Source organism: Vidua chalybeata, chromosome 4, assembly GCF_026979565.1.
Source record: "Vidua chalybeata isolate OUT-0048 chromosome 4, bVidCha1 merged haplotype, whole genome shotgun sequence".
In the NCBI taxonomy this organism is placed as follows: domain Eukaryota; kingdom Metazoa; phylum Chordata; class Aves; order Passeriformes; family Viduidae; genus Vidua; species Vidua chalybeata.
In genome coordinates this window covers 727,624-750,940 of record NC_071533.1, presented here as the reverse complement: position 1 = coordinate 750,940, position 23,317 = coordinate 727,624, and the positions used below count along the sequence as shown (strand labels likewise).

The following is a 23,317-nucleotide window of genomic DNA, read 5'->3' as shown; positions in this document are numbered from 1 at the left end:
TCATTTTGTTTTGTTCTTTCAGGAGTTCCCTGATCCTGTCAAAGGGAATTAAGCTAAACAGAGACAAGGCAGTTTTGTTTCAGAGTAAATGTGTCCACACTTGGAGATTTAGAAATTGTTCCTAAGTTCAAATGCATAAACTCCCCCCCACGCCTCAATCCTCATTAACCTTCTGATGTAAGAAGGCCCTGAGGTTGGGTAATTATTTTGTTAGCAGACCACAGTATAACACAACTTTAAGGCAAAGCACATGACACCCACCCAGTGCTTTCACCAGTTAAGAGAAGCACCATTTTAGTGGCTTAGCAGTAAGGTTTGTAACTGTCTGCAAAGTGACAAGAGCGATGCTGCAGCTATGAGGGTGCTGAGAGAGCCTGAACTCCCTGTGCCCATCCACATGGGAAAACCACCTCATAAATGCAGGACAACCCTTGGAAAGAACTCGCATCAAGACAATGTCAGTGAGACCCAGCAGAGAACACGAAAGGCTGGCACTTCCCTGAGACAACTCCTCCCGAGTCCCTCTGAAATCACCGAGCAAAGCGGAGCAGCTCGCTCCCCAGCAATAGCAACGTTACTTGACAACCAGCACGTCCGTCAGTGATGCTGTAAAGCACCAGCGTGCTCCGGCACTCCGCAGGGCAGCTCGCAGCGCTGAACCCTCCTGCCTCCCTGGGTGACAGCTTCGTTTCACTGTTTCAAACCTATCACAAGTCCGCTCCATTCAAGGGTTTTAAGGGAACCAGAGAGGCACCTTCTGCCCATAGGATAACCCAGACGTGAACCTGCCAGGTTCACCCGTGCTCTTTCCAACAGGGACAGCGCTCAGGCTGGAGAGGTGAATGACGAAGTAGTAGCAAACTTACTTTCCAGTGATCAACTGGCTTCTGGATGGTGTACACATGGGCTGGACATAGTAGTTCTCCAGCTTGACCCCTTCGGCAGCCAGCTTGTCCAGCGTGGGCGTCCGGATCTCAGAGCCGTGGTACCCCACGTCCCTGAACCCCTGATCGTCGGCCAGGATGAAGATGATGTGCGGCTGCGAGCGGGGGGCGCCGCCCGCGGGCTCCTCTCCCAGCAGGTTCCCCGGCGCCTCCCCGGCACCTCCCCGGCGGCTGCCCCAGGCCAGGTAGCCGCAGGTGAGGAGGCTGAGCAAGGACAGTCCGGCCAGCACCGCCGCCACCATCCTCCCCGGGCTGGGGCGGCGCGACCAGCGGCGCCCACCGCGGGCCATCCACCGCGGCGAGAGGGCAGAAAAACAGTAACGAAAAGGAAATAAATCAACAAAAACCCAACAAAGCCAGGCGGCCTCGGGACGGGCAGCGCCCGTCAGGGCTCCTGCCGGGCGAGGGACATCGCAGTCACCCCAACTTCGGCAACTTCAGCCGCTGGAGCCGGTGCCGGAGCCGGGCGGGTGGGCAGGGCCCCGCCGGGGGTCACAGCACCCTCGGCCCGCCCCCGGCCCCGCGCCGGGGCGCCGCTGCCAGCCCGTCCCGGGGCCGCTGCCCATGGCGGGGCGAGCCGGGGCGCCCCGGGACGGGACGGGACGGGGCCGGGACGTGCCGCCCCCGCCCGCCTCCGCCGGCGCTGCCGGGCCGCGCCGCTCCCTCCCCGCTCCCTCCGCCCAACCTCGCCACCGCCCCCGGTGGCTCCCGGCGCTCGGACCCGCCGGAGGACAGGGGCACCGCGGCCCCGGCAGCGCCCGCAGCCCCGCTCCTCCCCGCCCGGCCCCTTCCCCTGCCCGACCCGTCCGCAACTCTTTTCTTCCTTTCCCTCTCCTCCCCTCTCTCGCCCGCCCCCCGCGTCCCAGAGGAAAACCCCCCACCCCGCTCGGCCGCCAGCCCCAGACTCCCCCCACAGCGAGGTGGTCCTGCTCCTTCCGCCCCCTCGAAATATTGATTGTTTTAAGAGTTTCTGACTTGGCCACAAACATCTGGAAGGTATGAACGTACCGGATTTGTTTCCAGCCACAAACAGCCCCAAATCCCAAACCCTCCAATTCTGGCGAGGCTGTGGCAAACGCCAGGAATGCGCCTTTGCAGAATACAATCACTTTTAAGAACTTGGGTTAAAGTACGAATGCGCTGCAGTTGCAAAATACAACTTCACCCTGTCCTGGAAGACACCGAGTCAAGCAGAAACTGACATTCACACACGATTAGGCTGAAGTAAATCTGCAGGTCCGACCTGTCTAACATGAGTCAGCATGAACAATACTTTATAAAACCTGGTGGGACTAAAAGTTAACTCTTAAACAGGCACTTGGACCAAGCCCTCCAGTTCCTGCACCTCTGTGCTAAGCTCCAGTTGGTCCCTGCCAAGGGACTTTCTACATCCCTCTGGGATCCCTCCCGGATTAAAAATAAAGTAGTGCTGTCTTGAGTGAACTTTAATTTGGGTTGAATCTAACTGATTTGGTTCACATCAGGTTGTACAAAACTGTCCTCACTAAAATGTCCAATGAAAAAGATCTATTCAGAAATAACTAAGTGTTATGCAGAAATTCTCAATGCTACAGCAGGAAAACATGGAAGTAAAAGTGGATTTAGGCATTTCAGCGTGCTAAGTAACAGCTTGACCACGCTGAAAAGTGATACAATAAAAGTAACAACTGCACCCTAAAACCTGCAGAGTTTAACTTCTGAGGTAGAACATCATCTGAAATCACAGCATGTTAACACAAGCTCTTAAAAAAAATTCCAGAATCTTAAACTTAAGAAACTGTGACGTTTTCATCTACCATCCATTGGGTTGGAATTAGAGGATCCTTCCAACCCAAACCATTCTACGATTCCTTGAAGTTACACTTCCTTTAAAAGAATTTGCTATTCTAATTTTTATTCTTTTCCCCCACATTTCCAAGACCAAAAGAATGAATGTAGACACTTAAATGCATAAATGGTCAAATGTAAATTGGATTAGTTATGCCATCTTGCCTTTAACACAAAAAAATACGATGCCCCCTTTTAATACAAGCTGTAGTAGCACCATGGACCCAGGCAAACATCAGAGTATCATAATAGGTATCTGATCAAATGTATAGATACATATTTTCTAGCAGTAAAGTAGGAAAAAATGTATTATTAAGAAGATGCCATAGAACAGCCCTAAGAGAACAGGAGGATAACAGAGCCTATGACTTTGCACTGCCCCATTAACCATACCAAACCCTGTTAGTCCCCACCCAGCTGCAAATGAAAATATTTGAGGGCAATCTCTGCCAGACATCTATAAACTTGACCTTCTCTCTTTTTGGGTCTGACAAAGCTTCCTTTTTTTTTTTTTTCCACTTTTACAAAAACAAAAGTAGGCTTATGTCAGCAAAATACTCAGCTGACCTTCAAGCAGAGAGGCCTTAGAAGATAATGTGCTATTAATATTCTACTTAATAGTTGTAGATGCTCAGAAATTGTAGCCAAGGCTTATACAGCCCATTCAGAATGCTCAGTGAAAGGAACAGAAGAGTTGTGAAAGCTGGAGGAAGTATTTTTTCCCTGAGGGGAAAGAAATCCTGAACATCCATAGGTATTTAAACTTGTGTGCAGTGAATACATTAATTCAAACATACACCAGTTAAAACTGAATTTAGCACACCATTAGGAAGGGATATATTTTTAGTCCTTGCTATGCAGTCTCTGTGTGTATTGAGCCCATAACATTAAATTTGTGCAGAGGATGGCTGCAGTTGGAGGCTCATCTGCAGTTACCTGCAGCCCGGGTGGGGGCTCTTAGAGGTGCCCTTTGCTGGCTATTCCAGGTCAGGCTGTCACTAACCTGCTCTTCCCGAGCCAGACATGTCTGACACACACAGACACCCCAAAAAGAACACGTGCTGCGTTTCATTTCTGTGCCCTGACTGGCCCTTTGTGCCAGCTGCCTCGGAAAGGTGACAGTCCTGTGGGGCAGGAGACTGGAGAGAGCTCTAGCACAAAGGCTGAACATGCAAACTCTCATTCCTTGCGCCAGCACTCTTCCTGAGAGAGAGTTTCACTCCAAGTTCCAGAGAAACAGGAATAGTGATGGTAACTGAGGTCTTGGGAAGACAGTTTATAGAAAAAAATAGATTCAAGTGCTAAGGCTCCTACGGTAGCATTATAACTGTTTTTCTAACACTTAGGTCGGTCTTGAGAAGGTAATTCTTCCTAGCTGGAGAAAGGTAATTCTTCCTAGCTGGAGACTACATGTTTCCCTCACCTGTGACTCACAGCTCTCAGTAACAAGGAAGGATGCAATTTGGGATGTGCAATTCAGTGCTCTTCCTAATCATGCCTGAGGCCAGGAAACTTTGCCTGCCTGAAGAACAGCTTTGTGAACTACTATTTTTAGCTCAATTGCTGCAACTGGAGGAAGAATGAAGTAGGCTTTGGCCTACACACAGAGTCAATATTCTCCATATTTCCAAGAACAGTAACTGTGCATTTCCTTTCACCTCGCTCATTTCTGCACGCGCCTGTCCTCAGCGTACCTTCTTCACAGGGGAAGGAGAAGGCAGGACATCCCTGCACTCTGCTTTCCAGGTGGGTGCTGTGCTTTTGCCAGGCACTCATCACTGAAAACAGCAAACTACAACACGAATAGAAGTCTGGTGAGTCACAAGCTTGACATCATTCCCTTTGCCTCCTTTGGTGGACCCTGGTAATTAATTTACAGATGGGCTGCTTGGGAATGCTCAGATTCCACCCGTGGCTTATTCCCTGCTTGATGATGACATAAACAGAGCTTTGCTCTGAGCTTATTCTATATTTAACACAGACTTTCCTCAACTCCCCACCGTATTTCGTAGGCAAAGGTCCAGATTCTGATCTCAGCTGCCTGCACTGATGTAAACGTGCAGTCACTCAACTGATGCCAATAAAGTCACTCTGGAAATCTGGGATGTGACCTTAGATATCCCTCTCGTGTCAGTCTCTGCAATCACTGAAACAACACAACTTTGGAGCTGGTGATGGCCTCCCTGGAAGAGTCTCCCATTTCCCAGTTACATAAGGTTTATGGTCCCAAGTGAAACAGAACAAAGTCTTTAAATTCCCGTAGTCCTACTGAAACGGCTGCTTCTGGAAACAGCAACTGGTGTGCTTCTGTAGGAACTGGGGACATTTCAGTAGCAGATGCCAGGAGAAGTCACAGAATCACAGAAAGGCTTGGTTTGAAAGGGACCTTAAAGACCATCTAGTTCCATTTCTGTGCCATGGGCAGGACATCTTCCACTACACCAGGTCACTGAGCACAGGTCACAGTTCTCTGGCTGTCAGAGCAAGGGGTGTGGACACTTTACTGGCTTCACTGAGTCTCTGAAGAGCCAAAAAATTTGAAGAGGTTACAGCACACATTCAGAGGCTGCCACAGCCATCAGCGCGTCAGTGCTTTGAAGCTTTGGCATATTGGCTAACCCTCTCTCTCAGCTACAATCTCCAGCACGGTTTCCTTGCCACTAACAGTATGGAGGGAATGGTCTCATCGGCTCCTAAAGTCTGGGGTTCCACACAAAGGTCACCTGTCCTGTTTAAAACTGCACTCCTGTTTAAAACTGCACTCTAGCGCACTTAAAAAGGCCAGAGCAAGAGAAGTGGGGCAAGGCATGAGCTTATAATGAATGCAATTGCAACATAAATCTAAGAAGTTTAAACAGAATGGAAGATTTATTCTCTTTGCAAAATTACTGAAGTTTTACAATGTTAGAAAAACTTTTTTCTCTGTCCAGAACAAAACTTTCTTAGTTTAGGAGGGATACACCACAGACTGCTGCCTGGCATTCACACAACAGGACATTTTTATCCCCTGCAACAATAAAGCTGAAAATATAGACTGGTCAAAAGGGTACAACTGTAGCAAAAATATAATTCTATGTATTTCTTTTGGCCTTATGAAGGATTTGATTTCAAGGTTACGGGTGCACAGCTGACAAAACGCTGTGCCTTTCCAATGCAAGCTTTTAGGGAGAGGGATGATTTAAACCAGGAATGGTGCTTGTCCTTAGAAGGAAGAATGCTAATGAAGTGTTTGTAAGGCTCAGGATGTTTTAAATAGCTGCTAAATACTAGAAATGGCATTTAGATGATTCACTGCTACACACCAAATAAAAGCTTCATGCATACAGAACTCTACAGATTGCAATATCAGAGATTACTCTGGTAATAAATTCTAATTTCACCTTACCATTATTCAGGTAAAAAAAAAAACAAAACAAAACAAAACACAAAAAAATCCCCAGAAAACCCAACAATCACAACCCCCAAACACCCAGTCTTTACATCCACAAAAAAAAAAAAAACCCAAACAAACAAGCAAAAAACCCCAAAAACAAAAATAAAACAAAACAAAACAAAACAAAAAACAAAACAAAAAAAAAAAAAAAAAAAAAAAAAAAAAAAAAAAAAACAAACCAAAAACAAACCCATCCCCGTCACCTTGCTCCTTCACCTTTGCCTGGGACACTTCGTTCAGCTTGTTGTTCCTAGTTCAGAATTATTAACTGCTAGAATGTCATTACTGCAGAGAAGTGTTAGGCAATGGATCATAAATGTCATCTACGTGGCTTAGTAATCCCAGCTCCTCACAAACCAAACAGCAGGACTAAACTCAGAAGCAGAAATAACCAGTCAAATCAGAGAAGCACCAACTTGTATTCCTCCTGCACACACTAGAAAAAGCAACAAAGCTTGATCTGGCATATTCCTTATCTGCCTGGAGCTGGAACAAATGCCTCTTGTCTGGGAAATGGGTCCCCTCCAGCACCCAGCAGGCTGGGGGGTTCCTGAGTTTACTGTGTCACAACCAATAACTGGGAGGGGAATGATATGGTTTTCTATTGAACCTGTTCCTGTTTTGGATCTCATAGCCAGTTTGGCTCATGCACTGTGAGAATACTGCCTTTGGTTTGCTTTAAACCCACTAGTACATTTCATATTTGCAACTGCATACTGCAAGAACTTTCATTTGCTTTCTTTACTGCTTAACAGTATTAACAGTTAACTAACAATTAGAGTTTAACAGTGAGATTTTCAAAGCAGTCACAGCACCTCTTAGTGAAGACAGTAAGAATTATATTTAGTTACAGATTTTAAAGCTGGAAGAGCCCACCATTACCATCCGTGTAGCAGCTCATGTCACAGAGACTACAGAACTTCCCTGAAATAATGCTCTTACAAACATGTGGGCAAATGTTTTAGAAACTAACCAAGGCTTCACTTAAAAGTTATTATTATAGACCCTGATTCACTATTCCAGTTGTTAACCACAATCATTGAAACTTCTGTATTTTATTTCTAGTCTGAATTTGATACTGTCCAGTCCAAGAGGCAACTACGTGCATTCCTCACCCAGTCCTAAACTCTCTGCTTACTCACATAACCCAAACATGCATTGAGCGATAGAATATAATGAAAAGATTAAAAAAAAAAAAAAGACACAAAGCTTTTAATGAGAAATGTGCTATAAATCTCTTTTTTTGATATTTAAATCAACCAATAGTTCATGCAAGTTTGGTAAATTATCTAAGTATGTGTGAACACAATGCATTTCTAAAGAGATGCTATTTATTATGAATATGAGAATGTATATTGTCAGGGGGGTAAATTTCCTCAGTTTATTATTCCCATTTTTATGAATGAGGCCCTACCTATGGCTCCTTAGAAAGGTCTTTGGTAGAAATGACCTCTCCATCTAGAGATAAGATAAATTGTATTAAAGCTGCTGTGCAGATACAGCCTTGTGAGCCCAATTTACAGCCTGCTGGAGTCTAATAAAGCTCTTCTCTTGCACTGTGCTGCCAAGACTATTCCTGTTGTGGATAATGGCTGCATGTGCCTTTTTCTGCTGCAGGCACTTTTTTCTAGGATCTAGGATGACATCATCAATTCTTCCAAAATTAATAGAGCAGCTACACATGTAAGTGACAATTAACCAATTTTACATTCTTTAAAAAACCCCTTGCTACACTGAAATCCCTTGCTGTGTTCAGGAAAACTACTGTCTACTTTGTGTCATAAAGCAGCAGGTAAAGGGATAACTAACCTGGCAGAAAATAAGTGTTGCTTAGGAACCAAGTAAGGAGGAATAAGAATGCATTTATCAAATTCTACTGCAAAAGCTGGCCAGAATGGAATTCAGTGGCACACTGAATCACAGAAATGTAAAATGTAGGCAGCAGCATGTTCTGAACACCAGAGCAACCAAAAACTGCTGATTAAGGTCAGTTAGTAATTAAAAACCATAAAACCGCTCTGATTCTACAGAGGGTAATAAATCCCAGCCGAAACATTGTATAGGAGTGTGTTATGCAAATGAGAGCCTCGGGGCACTATTGCAGTGTAAGTAGTAACAAGGAGCCGAAATTCTGCAGGTAGAGTGTTTCTCTCACTTCCTCTGGGAATGTGTGAGCATTCTCAAAGTCAGCAGCTCCATAGGTTAGATGGGATTTCAGCTGGGCCTGGATGAGTGCCAGGATTTATGAAAACATACCATCCCCTGCCTGCCCAAACTGCACACGTAATGAATTAAGAATTTTCTGAGAACCCTTTCCAGCGTTCTGCTCTGGTAACATCACACAAATGGCTGCTTGGATTAACAGCCCCAGCACCGTCCTGGGCTTGTGGATGAAGCCCCAGCGATTCCCTCTTCCGAATTCCTATCAGGCATGTTCAATGGCTTGGATCAGGCTGTCTTTTCAATTACACACAAACCTTGTGAAACATCTCCACCGGTAACCCAACACTCTGTGGGCAATGAGGAAACTCAATCCTCTTTCACCAAAGTAAAGCTTTGCTCTCCTGTAACAACGAAGCTGGGATTAATGAACACTTTCTGTTATCCTGCCTCAGCACCCATCGGTTCTTATCTGTTCTCAGAACTCCGCATTCCTCCATCCCTTTTCCAAGCACAGGCTCAGCTCCTGCGGGAGGACTTTAGACAGACAGAGCTGTGCAATAAAACCAAGCTGCTCTCCCAGGTGGGTTTGTGTTTCCTTCCCCACGCTGAAATGAAAACCTCCTGTCTCCTCGCCTTCCCGTTCGAGATGAATTACCAGTGCAGGTCCTGCGCTGCCAGCTCTGGACTACTGACAGTATCATTAAGCTCAGCTCCACCAGGGACAGATCTCTTCAGACACTGAACAGTAATACTTTTATGCTGCCTTAGGAGTTTTGCATACTGCACGTTGCATCGGGAAGCAAATCCCTCTCCCAGTGCAGGAAAAGGCACGGGCAGAGCGTTCAAAGAACGCGTTGTTAGAGGTCCCTCTGTGTTTCTAGAGGGCAAACGCTGCCTTTTCTTCTGGAAGTGCTCAAGACAGAACAGGCCGCTCCTCTTTCTTTGCTGTTTGCTAGGAGTTCACAATAAATCTCTGAGTTGTGCCATAGGCTGCAGGCACGGAACGTTGTGTGAATACCCTGTGTGAGCAGGTGTGGGGGTACTGACAGCCCCAGGTACCTTTCCAAACCCTATGCTGGAAAAAAGAACTTCCTGTGAAGTGTGCACACCATTGCACGGTGCCTACAGGTAGGAGGAACATGTTTTAACTAAGGAGTGGTTGAAGTAAGACCCATTCATGTCCGTGGAACATCATGGACATGCAGCTATGGAGCAATAATGACCTATGGAATGCTTTTGGAATGACACCAGCTGCTGTAGCATCATGATTCTGCAGTTGCTAAAATAATTGCCTCAGCATAGAGGAAGTTTTACTGCTTTAGTTTCCTCTGTTCCCCAGTGCTAGGCCTTGTAAATGCTGTGAAATAGAAACTATCACAACATTCAGCAATGAAAAAAAAAAAAACAAAAAAAAAAAACAAAAACAAAAAAACAAAAAAAAAAACCAAAAAACAAAAACAAAAACAAAAAACAAAAAACAAAAAACAGAGGAAAAAGCCCTGAGAAACTAATTTCCTCAACTGGGTGTCAGCAGTTTCTGTATCAGCCTGCAAAAGCCTTGAGTTATTTGATCTTCAGGTTACATTTCTTCCCTGAAAATGGACTTTAAGTGTATATATTTGGCAAAATCTACTCTTAAAGCTGTAATAATCCGCCCCTGCCGGTAGGTCAATACTTTTATATATACATATACGATGGATAAAACAATAGTGGTTCCTGTTAATTTTCAGTGCTCTTTATTGCACAGGTTCTTTCACCCACAGAACTCCTGCTACCATAAACCCTCAGAATTCTGGACACAGTAAGAACATGTATGGTCTAAACTTCCACTACTTCAACTGTCATAAAATAAAAACCGATATCGCTGGTGTTTGTGTTCAGGGGCCTGTGCCCTGAGTGGGCGGCCGCCTCCAAAAAATCCAAACAACAGAGGATGTGTCCCAGACCCAAGCTGCCCCCACCTCAAACCTGTGCTGCCCTGACAGTCCCCAGCGTGTGAAATCCAGGAATCAAGAAGAAATGTGTTGCCCTTTTTCCTGACATGTAGCAATGACCATTTATAAGTAAGCCGTATCCATCTTTTGGTTTGGGTAAAGAGATTTAAAAAACAAGCTCCTTTTTTACTGTTATAGGAAATTCCTTCTCATGTTGTCTCTAAAGTAAACAATTGTAAATGTATTCATGGGCATTTATAATATTGCCGAAGATCTATGTCTTCAGATCGTGGATGAGGCACCTAATTCTCATGGGATTTTTAAAAACATTCTTGTTTAATACATTTTGGATCCTATATCTCTTCTGAACTTTGTAGTTTTAATGCATTTTCTCTTCATTTTTAAAGGGAAAAGAGCAAGAACACTCCCACATTTTTACCACAAATAATCTCAAGGGATGTTTCATTTGCCTCTCACACTCATGTTTGAGCCCACAAGTAAATTTCAGATGCTGATAAAATTGTTAAAGCCAGCAGCCCAGCAGCTGTATTATATGTCTTTAGCTGTATTTCACCCTTATCAGAGGCAACATCCAAATGTTAGCCGACATTAACGATAAAAACGGACACACCTATTTTACACAGAAGAAAATATCAGGTTTAGAATAATCATGGAAGAAGTAGAAACGCTGTGTAGTTCACTAAGTGGTCTGTGACTGACTCTGCGTAGAGGCAAACCACACAAGTTGCTTTCTGAAAATCAAAGAGGCCTATGTTTGCTTGATGCCGAGGCTGTCACTGATTAAAGATGGGCTTGGCAACTGTATCAATGGGGCTTGAGCAGGCACTTCCCTGCCATGGCAGAAACCTGGAGCCAAAAACCTAGGAGGTCCCCTCCAGAATGGCCTTGCTTGCAACTGACTCCAGTCTCTCTCTTGTCTGATTTCAACCGTCCTGATGAAGACATTAATCTCCCTTTTTCTGGTTTACAGCAAATCATGACATCTCTGGTTACAGCAGAGCTCTCACAGTTACTAGCAATACAGATTAAATCCACAGTACTGTTCCTAGATGGCTCATTTCAAACTCACCAAACAAATATCCCACAGTCCTCATTCCAAGGATACAGTAACTTGGATATGCCTGGAGACATGGAACAGGAAACTTGGTTCCTTTCCATATTTTATGACTAACAGTGTGGGTGTATTAACTCTCAAGTGGAAGGTATTGTGCTGATCAGACTTTGATCCCAGTCTACTGTTTCCAATACACAGCATACAGTCAGAGAAAGAGTCCCTTGGGTGAAATTCTGGGGTTAAAAAGATTTAAGTGTGCGAGGTTGGAACCAACTCACAGAAATAAGGAATATACGGTCAGTGGAGACTCATATCACTGAATACACATCACTCAAGGTTTGCATATGGAACTCCAATGATTCCCAAACTACAGGATTTTCTCTTCACCTGTTGTTTGCCACAGACCACTGAACCACAAAATTCCAACACATCACACACAGAGAGCTGTAGGGATGCACAAGCAAATGCCTTCTGAGGAATGTTAAAATGGTCTAAGCTCCCCGTGAGGTCACCTTTTAACCTGAGGTGCCAGGACCCCAAATATTGGCTGCCACAAATTCTCTTGGAATCACTTCTGTACCTTGCAAAGAGACGTTGAGTCACCAGTAAGGCTCTGGGAACTCTGCAATTCTGCCCAACACAACAAAGTGTCAATCCCAAAACACCCTGGTACAGAAAGCAGTGTGCTAGGGACAGGGAGTGCTTGGCTTTGCCTTGGAGGGACCTTTAAAGCTCTGGTCTGGCAACAGCACAAAACTGAGATCCCAAAACGTTTTCTGGGCTGCAGCCACTTACACCTTCGGAATAGCTCTGTCCTGATGCACAGCAAAAGAAGTGGGGAGATTTAATATGGGGGGATCTCCCTGCAATCCAATTTATCACTGATTGGTTCTAGAACAGGATCAACTAGAAAAAAGGCTTTCCCAGTGGGATTTCACCAACCCCATGCTTATTTCACTGACTTTCATATCACTCAGGGGAGCCTCAGAGATCCAGATTACTTTGCATTTTGGAAAGCCCAGTGACGTTATTACCAGAGATGTAAGAAAACCAATATTTTGGTTTTATATTTGTGATCTTTTTTCCACTTTTTGCATTTCAAGTGTTGGTATTTCACAGTTTTTCTTTTTGCCAGCTGATCCCCTATAAGAAGGGTGAGCTATAAAACCAGTTCCAAACTGTAGATGGTTTTGTAATCAGATGATGTTAAGGGCAGCAGCTAGGGACAGTAGCACTCAATAAAACTTTACTAGTTAAAGTAAAACTGGCACCAGTATTTTCTCTGTTAATATGATTAGCCCACTGGAAATTACTGCATGACACAGTGTGCTTTGAGCAATCTGTCTCCTTCCTTTGTTGTTGCACTGATCACAGATCTCCTTAAGGACATATTTATATGTTTTAGAAATTCTTCAGGAAGAAAATGTAATATAGCATTGATGCAAATTGCTGTAATACCATGTACTGAACTGATTTTAGGATATTATGAATATTGCTGTTTCTATGAAAATTGAGCACCGGTTACAAAATCCAAATTCACACAGGCAAAACCCAAGCACAAACAGACACACACACATACACACTTGGTGAATGCTTTTGGAATCAGTCCAGGATGATTTATTTTCCAACAGTAAATTTCCTCCGTGTATAGCATTCACTAAACACCACGAGCACTATGTACAACACTTTACCAGGATGTATTACACCCTGGGCAGTTTTTAATGCCAAGATAGAAGAACGTCAGCCAAAAGGTAAAACTGGGAGGAAAACCCCACCCATATTCCTGCTTTTAAGCCAGCCAATATCAGTATCAATGTCAATTGATACTCCTCTTTGTAAGGAGAGGGAAAATAAAACAAGTGTGCATGTATGTTAGAGCTTCTCAGTGACAAATAAGCAATTTGAAGTGAAAAACTAGGAAATCCACTTATGCAAGGTCTAAGAACAGAACTGGGGTTTCCCAACTCTAGAAGTGGAAGAAAAGGCTCCACAGGAGGATTTGAGAACAGGCAAGTGTGAAGCTGGCTCCTTACTGAGCTTGAGCAACGTGATTTCTGGTTTTGCGTTTCCCAAGCAGACACCATGTTTTATGTCCATAGCCTGCATTATGCACTTTATGACTGGGACACATCACACATCTATTACCTAGGATGACTAATTATTTGGGAATTACTGCAGTGAGTAATGCCAGCAGAATTTGCTTTATTGCTTCAGCATAGCTGAGCTGGAAAATGCTTTATGGATATATCTAATTCCATGAAGACAAACAACTTTATAGCCATCGTTAACACAAACTGTAAACGCTAAACATGCAATTCTGTATAATTCTTAGAGGCATGGAAGAAACCCCTGACAGCCGACCTGGAATATAACCCACCCATGCAACGTCAGAGGGAAGCAGAAACACGGCAGCAATCAGAACACACGGCTGTGATTTGCCAGAACACAGGGAGCTCCTGTAATTCAGTTCAGATGTAAGCCCGGGGTAAGTCTGTCAGCATAATCAGGATTTTCACAGTATGTGAGTCCTGCCTCCAGGCATTTGGAAACACCTTCTCCCTGCTGGCCCCTCACAGTACCTGGCAGTGTAATGAAACCAGACCTGCGTTCTGCACCATCTGCTTTACCCCACACTGACTGTGGCCCTGATCCTGCACACGCTGCCATTCACAATCAAAATTCCTATCATAAACAGCCCTGCTGCTCATGTGAGGCAAGTACAACACATGCATGGTTTTTGGCAGAAGTGGAAATTGTGCCTCTTTAGGGGCACCATGGAATTGCTGACTGGATAGGAATGGGTCCACAAGTGTCATTTCACTGTACAGAAAAAAAAACCATGAGCTAAAAACAAACTGCAGAATCTGAGTTTCAATCACCAAAATTAATGCCAGCCACAATGTACTCGCTAAGCAATAAAGGTGTCCCAGAAAATGGTTTGATAAAAAGCAAAGCAAGTAAAATGCAAAAAGATCCAACTAGTAGGGATCCAACAGTGCTGCTGAATTAAAACAGGCCAGGTCACTCTTTCCTCCACTTCTTTTTGGGTACAAAGCTGTATAACACAATCAGAAGTAAATACTGGGTATCACCAGCTTTATCCTGATAATTCTCTTTTCTAGCAGACCCAAAGCCTTTCAGAGCACGATCCCTTTCCCAAACACAGTCATGGGCTGGGAGACCATATTTGGCAAAGGTGAGAAAGCAAGGAATGTAAAAAAAAAAAGTGCAAAGGGAGTAGTTTACTTTATGAAGCAGACGTGTTTCTCCCCTTTTCCTCTATCCCTTTACAGTTTCTCCAGCTCATGCTACTGAAGGAAAGGACATGATTGAAAAAAGCTGGTCTGGGGCTTACGGGGGCAGTTCTGAGCTCTGTACAGATGTCTCGTATGATGGAGAACTATTAGGTACTACAACAGCACAAGGTACTAAGTGCACCTTGTGAATAGTGTTGTTCACACAGATACTGCTTAAAAAAAACCCAAACGTGGAAGGTTTAATGGCTTCACAAGGATCAGTTATAAAGGTAAGGAAGTTTTGAGTTTATACAGTTCAATTTCTGGAAACAGTAAGAGCCTTTTAGTTTGCCAAATGAATTAGTAAATGAATATAGAATTGCAGAGTTTGCTGAGCCTCTAGGGAAAAAAAATGTGGTTGTGATTGGTACTGCCATTTGTTAAAAACTGTTTGGAAACCTCCGGAAACACAAGGAATTGCTTTCCATGTTCAAGGGCAAGCCAAAGAAAGTGGAACAGACCAAATTCATCAGTGCTGAGCATTGCCTCCTGTCTGTTTAGTACATTGTGTGAGACCCGTGGGTTTAGTGATCCTCAAATCCTCATGGATGAGCTGCAGCACAGGCACCCCTGATCTAGAGGAGATTTTCACCAGAGGAATCATCTCTTTTCTGACTGGAGTTGCCCTGGTACTCTGACACAACCATAGTGTCACGGAATCATTCTGAATCTACAAGGTACTTCTCAAGCAGTGTTTTCTGAACCCTCACTTCCATTTGGGAAAAGGGGTCTTGGCCACTTAGGACCCAACTGTCCTTTCCTTTTAACAAATCTTCTAGGGATCACATTGCTTTTTTGAAGGAAAAAAAAAGAGAATGGGCAGTTCAGCCAGTCCCATTTTGTATGAAACTACAACTGGGCTCAAATCAAAGTTTCAAAGCACATGTAAGCAAAGAGAATGCTGGAAAGGGAGTCTGGAACAGAGACACTACAGCAATCACTTCCTATCTGCAATTATTTTCCCCATGAGGAAGGCTGGGCCTCTACCTGTTGATTCATGATGAAAATTTGGGAGGAACAGAAACTACTAAATACATGATATAAAGTACATCCATAAACACCACATGAGCTCTGTTATGGAAAACCTTATTAGACTGAATATGTGAAGGCTCTTTGCAAAGCAGCCTTTGAGGAGTTCCTCCCTGGATTTCTTTCATTCCAGACCGCCTGAAATCTGGGTGTGAGAAGTGCAGGGGTGAGAACACACATCAAGGTACCATATGATTACACTGCTCCAACATGCTCTGGAATTGCTAGGGAAACACAATGATATTTTTCATTAGGAACGGAGAAGATAATTGACAGCAAGGAGAGAACCCAAAGGGCAGCTCTGGTTGCTTATGCAAATTGTCATAGTGCTTCAGACAAATCCCTCAGGCAACAAATGATAAGAACTTTGGATAGGTTGTTCTCTCTCAAGAGAAAATGAATGAATTAAAATAAATAATAAAAATAAATAATAATAAATAAATAAAAATAATTTAAAATAAATAAAAATAAAAAATAAATAAAAATAATCCAGATGCGATTGTTTTAAAAATGTACGAATTAGGTTTTCATTTCTTTCCTATCACAAAACAATTCCAAAACAAGAAAGACAAAACTCCACATAAACTCATTTCTTCAATTAAATACCAAAATAATTTTAAAATGAAGCCCCACAACCTCTTAAAATAAGAACACGTATACTTTAAGATGGGGGGGAAGATAAAAAAATGTTTAAGTCCAATAACTTATTGAAGACCTCATTTAAGCTGAGGTGACTGCGATTCCTTTGCAGAAAGGATCTGGAGAGAATGAGTGGTTTCAAGGCGAGGGCGAGCGACCCTTCGCTCCTGCTGTGCTCACTCTCCTTTCACTCACCGAACCGCTTGACTGCGCCTGCAGAGGAGGGAACGCATCCCCGGCAGCCCACGGCCAACATCACCTGCCCAAAAGCCTACGCTGGGCACGCTCGCGGATTCTGTTCGACAGTTACCTTGGATCACATGAAGTTAAAACTTTAATTGCTTCATCTCCACTTACAACCGCCCCATTCCAACCAATAATCTCCGTGAAAAACACCGCCTTACCACCATTCTAGCACCTACCACCAAGGAACAATGGAAACGAGGCAGTAAAGTCAAAGAAAACACTCCGTAACTACACTAGGGCAAGTCTTGGCACATGCTAAGACAAAACAGAGAACGGTGTTTGTATTGAGGGCTGGTTTTTTTTTGAAAGGAACAGTGACGGCTAAGTTCCGTGACAGAACACGGTACAAAACCTGTCCTGGTGAACTGGCACAACCCCATTTAGTGCATGTGCAGAATCACAGAATTCGCCGAGTTGGAAGGGACCCATCGGGACCAGCGAGTCCAACTCCCGGCCCTGCCCAGCACAGCCCTGAGAGTCACAGCCTGTGCCTGAGAGCCTTGTCCAAATGCTCCTCGAGCTCTGGCAGCCTTGGGGCTGCGAAGGCAATCCTTAACCCTTTTACAGTGTGTGCGCATTCCAACTGTGCAGGGAATCCTTAATCCTTCCACAACGCTACCATTGTGTCGTCTTCCATTTACCTGCCAAAGCAACCTCCTTGAAGCCCAGCACAGGGCCAAAAGAATCCCAAACCTCAACAGCCAGAGAGACTCACCTTAGCAGCGGGCACACGCGATCCTGCCATCTTCCAGGAGCACACGGCACGGCAAGAGGGCTCCTGGGAACAGCCCGTAACTCCACGCCGCGGCCATTACCGAGCACCGCGGCGGGCAATTATCAGGCCGTGAGGGCGCTACGGGGCCGCTCTCCCGCGCTGCCAAGGGGCGCCGTGAGGCGCAGCCCCGAGGCCCAGGCCGTGGGCCGAGCCCGGCGCCTCCATCCGCCTCCATCCGCCTCCAGCCGGCGGCACGGAGCCCGGGCAGCGCCCATCCCGTCCCCGCAGGGCCCGCACGCCGTCCCCCGGAGCGGCACGGCCACAGCCCCGGGCGGGGATGGCCCCCGGCCAGCGGCGGGGCCGATGTGCCCCCGCGCGCGGCTCCGCGCTACGGAAGGGCCGGCAGCGCCTCCCGCCTTTCCTCGGGAGCGCGTTTGTGACTACGGGACGCCTTTCCCGGGACACTTCGAAAGGCTGCGCTGGGGAGCGTCTCGGGGAAGCCTTCGAGGACAGAGATCAGGATTTTTAAGTAGCATCAGCCCAGCTGGATCACAGGAGAAGAGCCCGCAGACAAATTAGATTGTGTTGGCGCAAGCTGGGAGCGCTGAGCTGCAGCGCCCAGGGCACCGTGCCTGAAATCCAAGTGCTGCCAGACTCGGGCATTGTGAAACCCGGGGCTCACCTCGGAGAAGTCCACGTGTGCAAATCCAGCTGTCAGCCGCTCAAATTGCTGCACCTCTTTCCTCAGATAGCACCGTAATTTAATTAAGTGTTGATGTGTTCTGGGTGGAAGCCCCTCAGCAGCACTGCTTCTGAATAAGCCATTTCATTTCACAAAGGGAATGGGAACAGAGGCCTTTCCCATACTACAGAAATATTTTGGAACCAAAGTCAAATTCCATTTATCATTGTTTTCGTAGTAGTTGGATTTAAACTCAAAAAATAAAAACCTACATCACAAATTATATTCTTATAACTCATTAAGGGTGATTGCAAAATCAGTGGAAAAACTTGAACCAAGTTTCCCAGTGTTGAGGGATTAATCTGTTTTGCCACTGTTTTCCAGGCTTATCAAAAGACAAATCTGCCTTGGTCTTTGCTTGACCAACAGTAAGCTGTTGGAATAGGATATGTCCCTTTTTCCAGCTAAAATTGTTACATTTTACATCTCAGGAAACCTCTGGAGCTGATTATAAGTAGTACCAATAAACCAAGATGCAGATTTACAGCTACTTCGTTACAGGTTTCTTCCTCTAAAAAAGGGAAGGCAGCCCCTCTCTTCCTTGCATCTATCTGAGAGTCTTTGTGGTATCAAATGCAGGCCAAGGGAACATATGGCCCTGGGATTTCTTCTGGATGAGGTCATTCTGAAGTAAGGTCTCTTTTCCTCCCTCCACAGACACTTACATGCTGTCCTCAGAATTTGGCCATGACATTCCAGATAAAATTATCACTTCCCCAGTCCTTAGTATCGCCTCAATTTTCTGTTTTAAGTCAGCGCTGGGAGGACAGCCACATTCCCTGCACAATAGCTGACAGATTCCTTGGGTTTCCGCCAAATTTCTGCTTTGTAACTGGTTCTCGCTGCGCTTTGGAGTCATTTCAGCCCCTGAGCTGCCAACTTAGTTGGGAGTTTTGGGGGTGTTTTCAGGAATCATTTTTTTTGAGAGCATCAAGTGACCTCTAAGCCAGATATAAGCCCAGCTATTCCTAGTTTTGAGAAAATTCAAGCTGCTCTTTTTGGAAAGAGAAGTTAGGGCGGTAGCAGGAATTTGGTTTAAAAGTTAAATGTGCAGAAATAACATCAGCACAGGTTCCACAGCCTGCAAGATTGGTTGGTCTGTGTGATCCACAGCAACTGGCGATGGAGTTGCACATTAGCAATGATTGTACTGGCACACGTTTTGGGATGTACCCTGTCTGCACCAAAAATACCGGGCATTGCATACAGGGAGTGAAGGGCAGTGGGAAACAGGGCTTTGTGCAAGCACTAATTACAGACTTTGGATCGGGACTGGAGCTGGTGAGCAAAAGGAGGTACATCAACAAAAAGTCGTTCTGAGGAAGAAAAGGGTGTGAGGATAGTACCAATGCACAAATAACATGCCCTAAAGGATTTTTTTTTCTCTCATTAGAATACTTCCTCTCTTTTCACATTTCTTTAAACAGCCACACAACACCCCCGTCCCATTAGACTTCATTGTTACTATTACTCTTATACTTTAAAACAGCAAGTAATGAGCGGTAACAGGCGTAATTCCTTAGATCCAGCTTATCTCTTTAGTTGGGAGCTCTCCCCCCGCAGTGCACGCAGCTCCCAGTGAGAGGGCAAAGGTGCTCAGGAGGGCAGCTGCAGCAAGGCTGGAGCCCCGAGATGGCGGTGCTGGCGGGGAGTGGTGCGGGTGGCGTTGGAGAAGCGCTTCAGCCCTCGCTGTCCCATCGCTGCCGCTCGCGGAGCCCTGACCTGCCCCACAGGTGCTGCGAGGCTCCGGCGGCGTTCATGAGAAACCGGAGCTTTTCAGCTGAAAGGCACTACTAAAAATACTGCTGTTTCCATGGCAACAGCCCGCGCTGTACAATGGGGTGGCTCTTTGCAGGATATTGCCAAAAGATGCGAGATGAGAAGCTCTCGCTCCAGCCGCCAGAGCTGCAATAGAGCAAAGGACCCACGGAAGGCACTGCTATTTATATAACCACCTCTGGCTTGCGTTGTGCCTTTGTGCAGAGCTCCTGGTTCTCTCAGTGTGCCATTCCAAAGACAGACTTCCCAGGAGCGCAGAATAACAGGAGCAGCAGTACCTACTGTAGTACATTAAGGTCTTCTCCTTCCATAGGTTTCATACTGGTTGCCAAAATGCGCCTTTAGAGCCATATCAACATTTAAACTTGAACTACAGCAATATATTGAAGCTACAGAGAGGCTGCCAGGACTTACCTCAATAACCAAATCATGATTGCTTGAGGTAAAAGATTTCGTAAATATTCACCCACAAATAGGCTTCAAAATTCATAGCCACCCTCCTAAAAGTTGAATTTTGAACAGCCGTTAGCCCTTAGGGTTTTAGAGTGGGATTTAGTGGGAATTAGTAAGAGAAAAGCTGTTACTGGGATCAAAACGACAGCCTGAATGGATGTTACACCTGACTTCAATCCCATTCTTGAAACTCTTTGCATAAAACCTAGAAATAAACTAGGAAATGAATCAGCTTGGCCTTCATGAATGCTGTCCTTGTTCATTATGTCTAACTCGAATAAACAAGAGTTTTTGATTGTTTCTGAGTGAATAGTTGGAAGAGAATTTAAGCAAACTGGCTTCCCATCCTTTGCTCTCAGATATCCAGTTTTCATCTCAAAAATTGGTCAATCTGCCAAGTCTTCATATAAAAACGAAGGCAAAGCACAACTAAATGAGGACATTTCTTGGAAGTTTATCTTCTTTCATGATTACAACAAGAGGCCGTTGGAGTTAAAGCGCATCCACTGTTTATCCTTTGTGTGGAGAGGCTGCCTGCAGAAAGGGATTCAGTTTACATTGTTGTCAGTCTGGCAGGAACTGAGTAACTGAGGGCCAGTGTGCCTTGCTCAGCTATTCAAGAAACAGTGTTCAGCAAGATCCTTCTACAAATATCTAATTGGCTTCTCAGGCTAATGTAATTAAATCAGCTTCAAACACTCGTTTAGTTGCCAAATTGTTCGAAGTACAGTAGAACACAGGGATATTGCCAGGGAGATATGGATTAGCAAATGAAGAGAAATATAAAACTTCAGGGCCAGAAACAGAATTGTACTGAGGAAAAAACAAGGGTTTTCAATTAAGAAGTGGAGTTTTATCTCTGATAGTTATAATAGCATTGGCATTATAACAGCTATAGAGTAAAGGTGAATATATAGCAAAGAGGAGTTCTCTGGGGACTGCAAGTACACACCTGTATTAATAGAGCTTACACTCCTGTAATCTCTATTAATATGATGTACTGATCTTGCAAAATGCAATCCCTATCAGTTGTCCCACTATGGCTTTGAGTAATTTCTGCTCACCAAGGCACTGAATCATGTGATTTCAAAGGGATGTGAGCACATACTTAAAGTTAAGCCCATGTAAGTGGAAAGGCATAAACTTCAGCACATGCTTAAATGTTCATTGAATTGCAGCCTACACTCCTTTGGCACCTGGCCCATTTGCAGGGGTAATTTCACAACTTTTTCCTTTGTCTGCAAGTGACTCCGTGTTTTTCTGTGCAAAACACATCTCCACTTAAAATGGAGATACCGACTCCAGGTATAGAAAAAAACAGTAAAATAAAGGTCATGTTTCATGGACTTTTTTCAAACTTGGCATCACCTAACCAAGACAGAAGTCTAATACAGAAGCATATATATATATATATAGTAATCAATGATCACATTTCACTGCAAAAGTTCCCCTTTTTTCCATTTCTTCCACATTAATCCCCAGTGATTTTTCTGAGAACAGAGTAAAGCCTCCCTTAATATCTGACCTACAGTGATTTTGATCTCCCAGAACAAGATTAGCATTATCTGTCCTGTCCTTCACATTTTACTGTGGAAGGAATTACTAGGTAAAATCTGGCAGTAAACAAGGTTGCAGTAAGAACTCTTCAGCGTGAAAATAATGAGTCAATTAAATTATCCCTGTCCCACTTCCCTGTCGGAATCAATGGTCATAGCTAGAACAGCACAACAGAAAGAATCTTTAAATTTTTTATTAGAAAATAGCATAGGAATAGAAGTGAATAAGAAAGTGATGTCATTCCTATTGCAAATATACTAAGAAGAAAGAAAATTGTTACAACTTTTAAACTGTTGTAAGTGGATCGACACAGTGAAAATGAAAACCTGACGAACAAAATGCATTAGAAAAATACAGAAAATCTAAGGTTGAGCAATTGCATCCAACTGAGAGATAAAAGCACTCAGTATCCCTGAAAATTGATCTTGCAAGCATAGAAAGAGCATTCTAAGTGTAGCCTGACAGGTCTTTCAAGGACCTGAGGAACATAAAGGCAATTGAATACAGTTCTTTTCTATTTTAATTAAAAGGAACATTCCATGCAAAGACTTAATTTGCCAGTTTCCAGCCTAGACTGAATTTTTATAGCTGAATTTGAAACTCTTCAAAATAAGGGTTTATATAATGGAAAGGCTGACACAAGCCTGACTTCAGGGATGAGAACCACAGCATCAGATTTTCCTCTCTTGGTGCAGAAATTACAAATGGCTTCAAGCAAACTTGAGGTAAAGAAAAGATAAAAATGATCAGTAGCTTTTTAGATGCACCTTGAAGAAAGCACTTTTGAGTGACAAATAAGATCAGATTCTAAAGCACATAAAGCAGATGTTTGCCAGCATCACGAGAAATAGCAGGGAAAAATTTTGCTTTTCCCCGAGGCAGATCTTCCTTGGACATGCACTGGGAAGGAAATTGAACCCAAAAGCAAAGTAAAGCAGTAAAGCTGCCCTGAAGAAAAGTAGCAACAGGTGCTGGCAAAGCCAGAAAAAGAGGAAATGCCCTCTTTCAAGCAGCTCTTGGGCAAAACAGTGTATGATAGCAAGCAGAAAGCAGTTCCCTGACATAATTGTTCCTCTGAGGATTTCAGCAAACATCTCTTGGCTTCCTTGCAACTGCTTGCAGAAACAGGAGCGATGCAACACTTCAGCAGCTGCATGTGTGCAGGATTGTAGGAAAGCTGGGTATAACCCTGAGCTCCCTCTTTTTGCTCTGTGCAAGGGAGAGGCTTGTGTATAAAGGTCTTGTTTCTCTCAATATCTATTCAAAATCACTTCTATTTTTATTTCTAATACAGCTTTTGGGGTTTGGACTGTAAAACCATCTTTGTCTCCTTTTAGGGAGTTCACTGCAGGGGAGTCTAGGCTGTTCCACTGCAACATCCTGGCTGGCTTTGGATACTCGGTCTCGGTCTGTGAGTTTGCTTGTCACAGCAGATGACAACGGGAATTTAAAGAAATCCATGCAAGCATGGAGATTTTCCCCATT

General features: G+C 44.4%; 1 protein-coding gene across 3 annotated transcripts in view; it reads right to left on the bottom strand.

Moving 5' to 3' along the window:
• Positions 1 to 23,317, bottom strand: part of ARSJ (arylsulfatase family member J) — a 152,656-nt gene that overhangs the window by 32,274 nt on the left and 97,065 nt on the right. Inside the window, exon 1 of one of the 3 annotated variants that reach the window (XM_053940697.1) lies at positions 867 to 1,383. The exons of the other annotated variants lie outside the window; for them this stretch is intronic. Coding sequence (XP_053796672.1) covers positions 867 to 1,234 — 368 coding nt within the window. The 5' untranslated portion in view covers positions 1,235 to 1,383. Of the gene's footprint in view, positions 1 to 866; positions 1,384 to 23,317 lie in introns of those variants that run through there. 3 annotated transcript variants of the gene reach the window in all.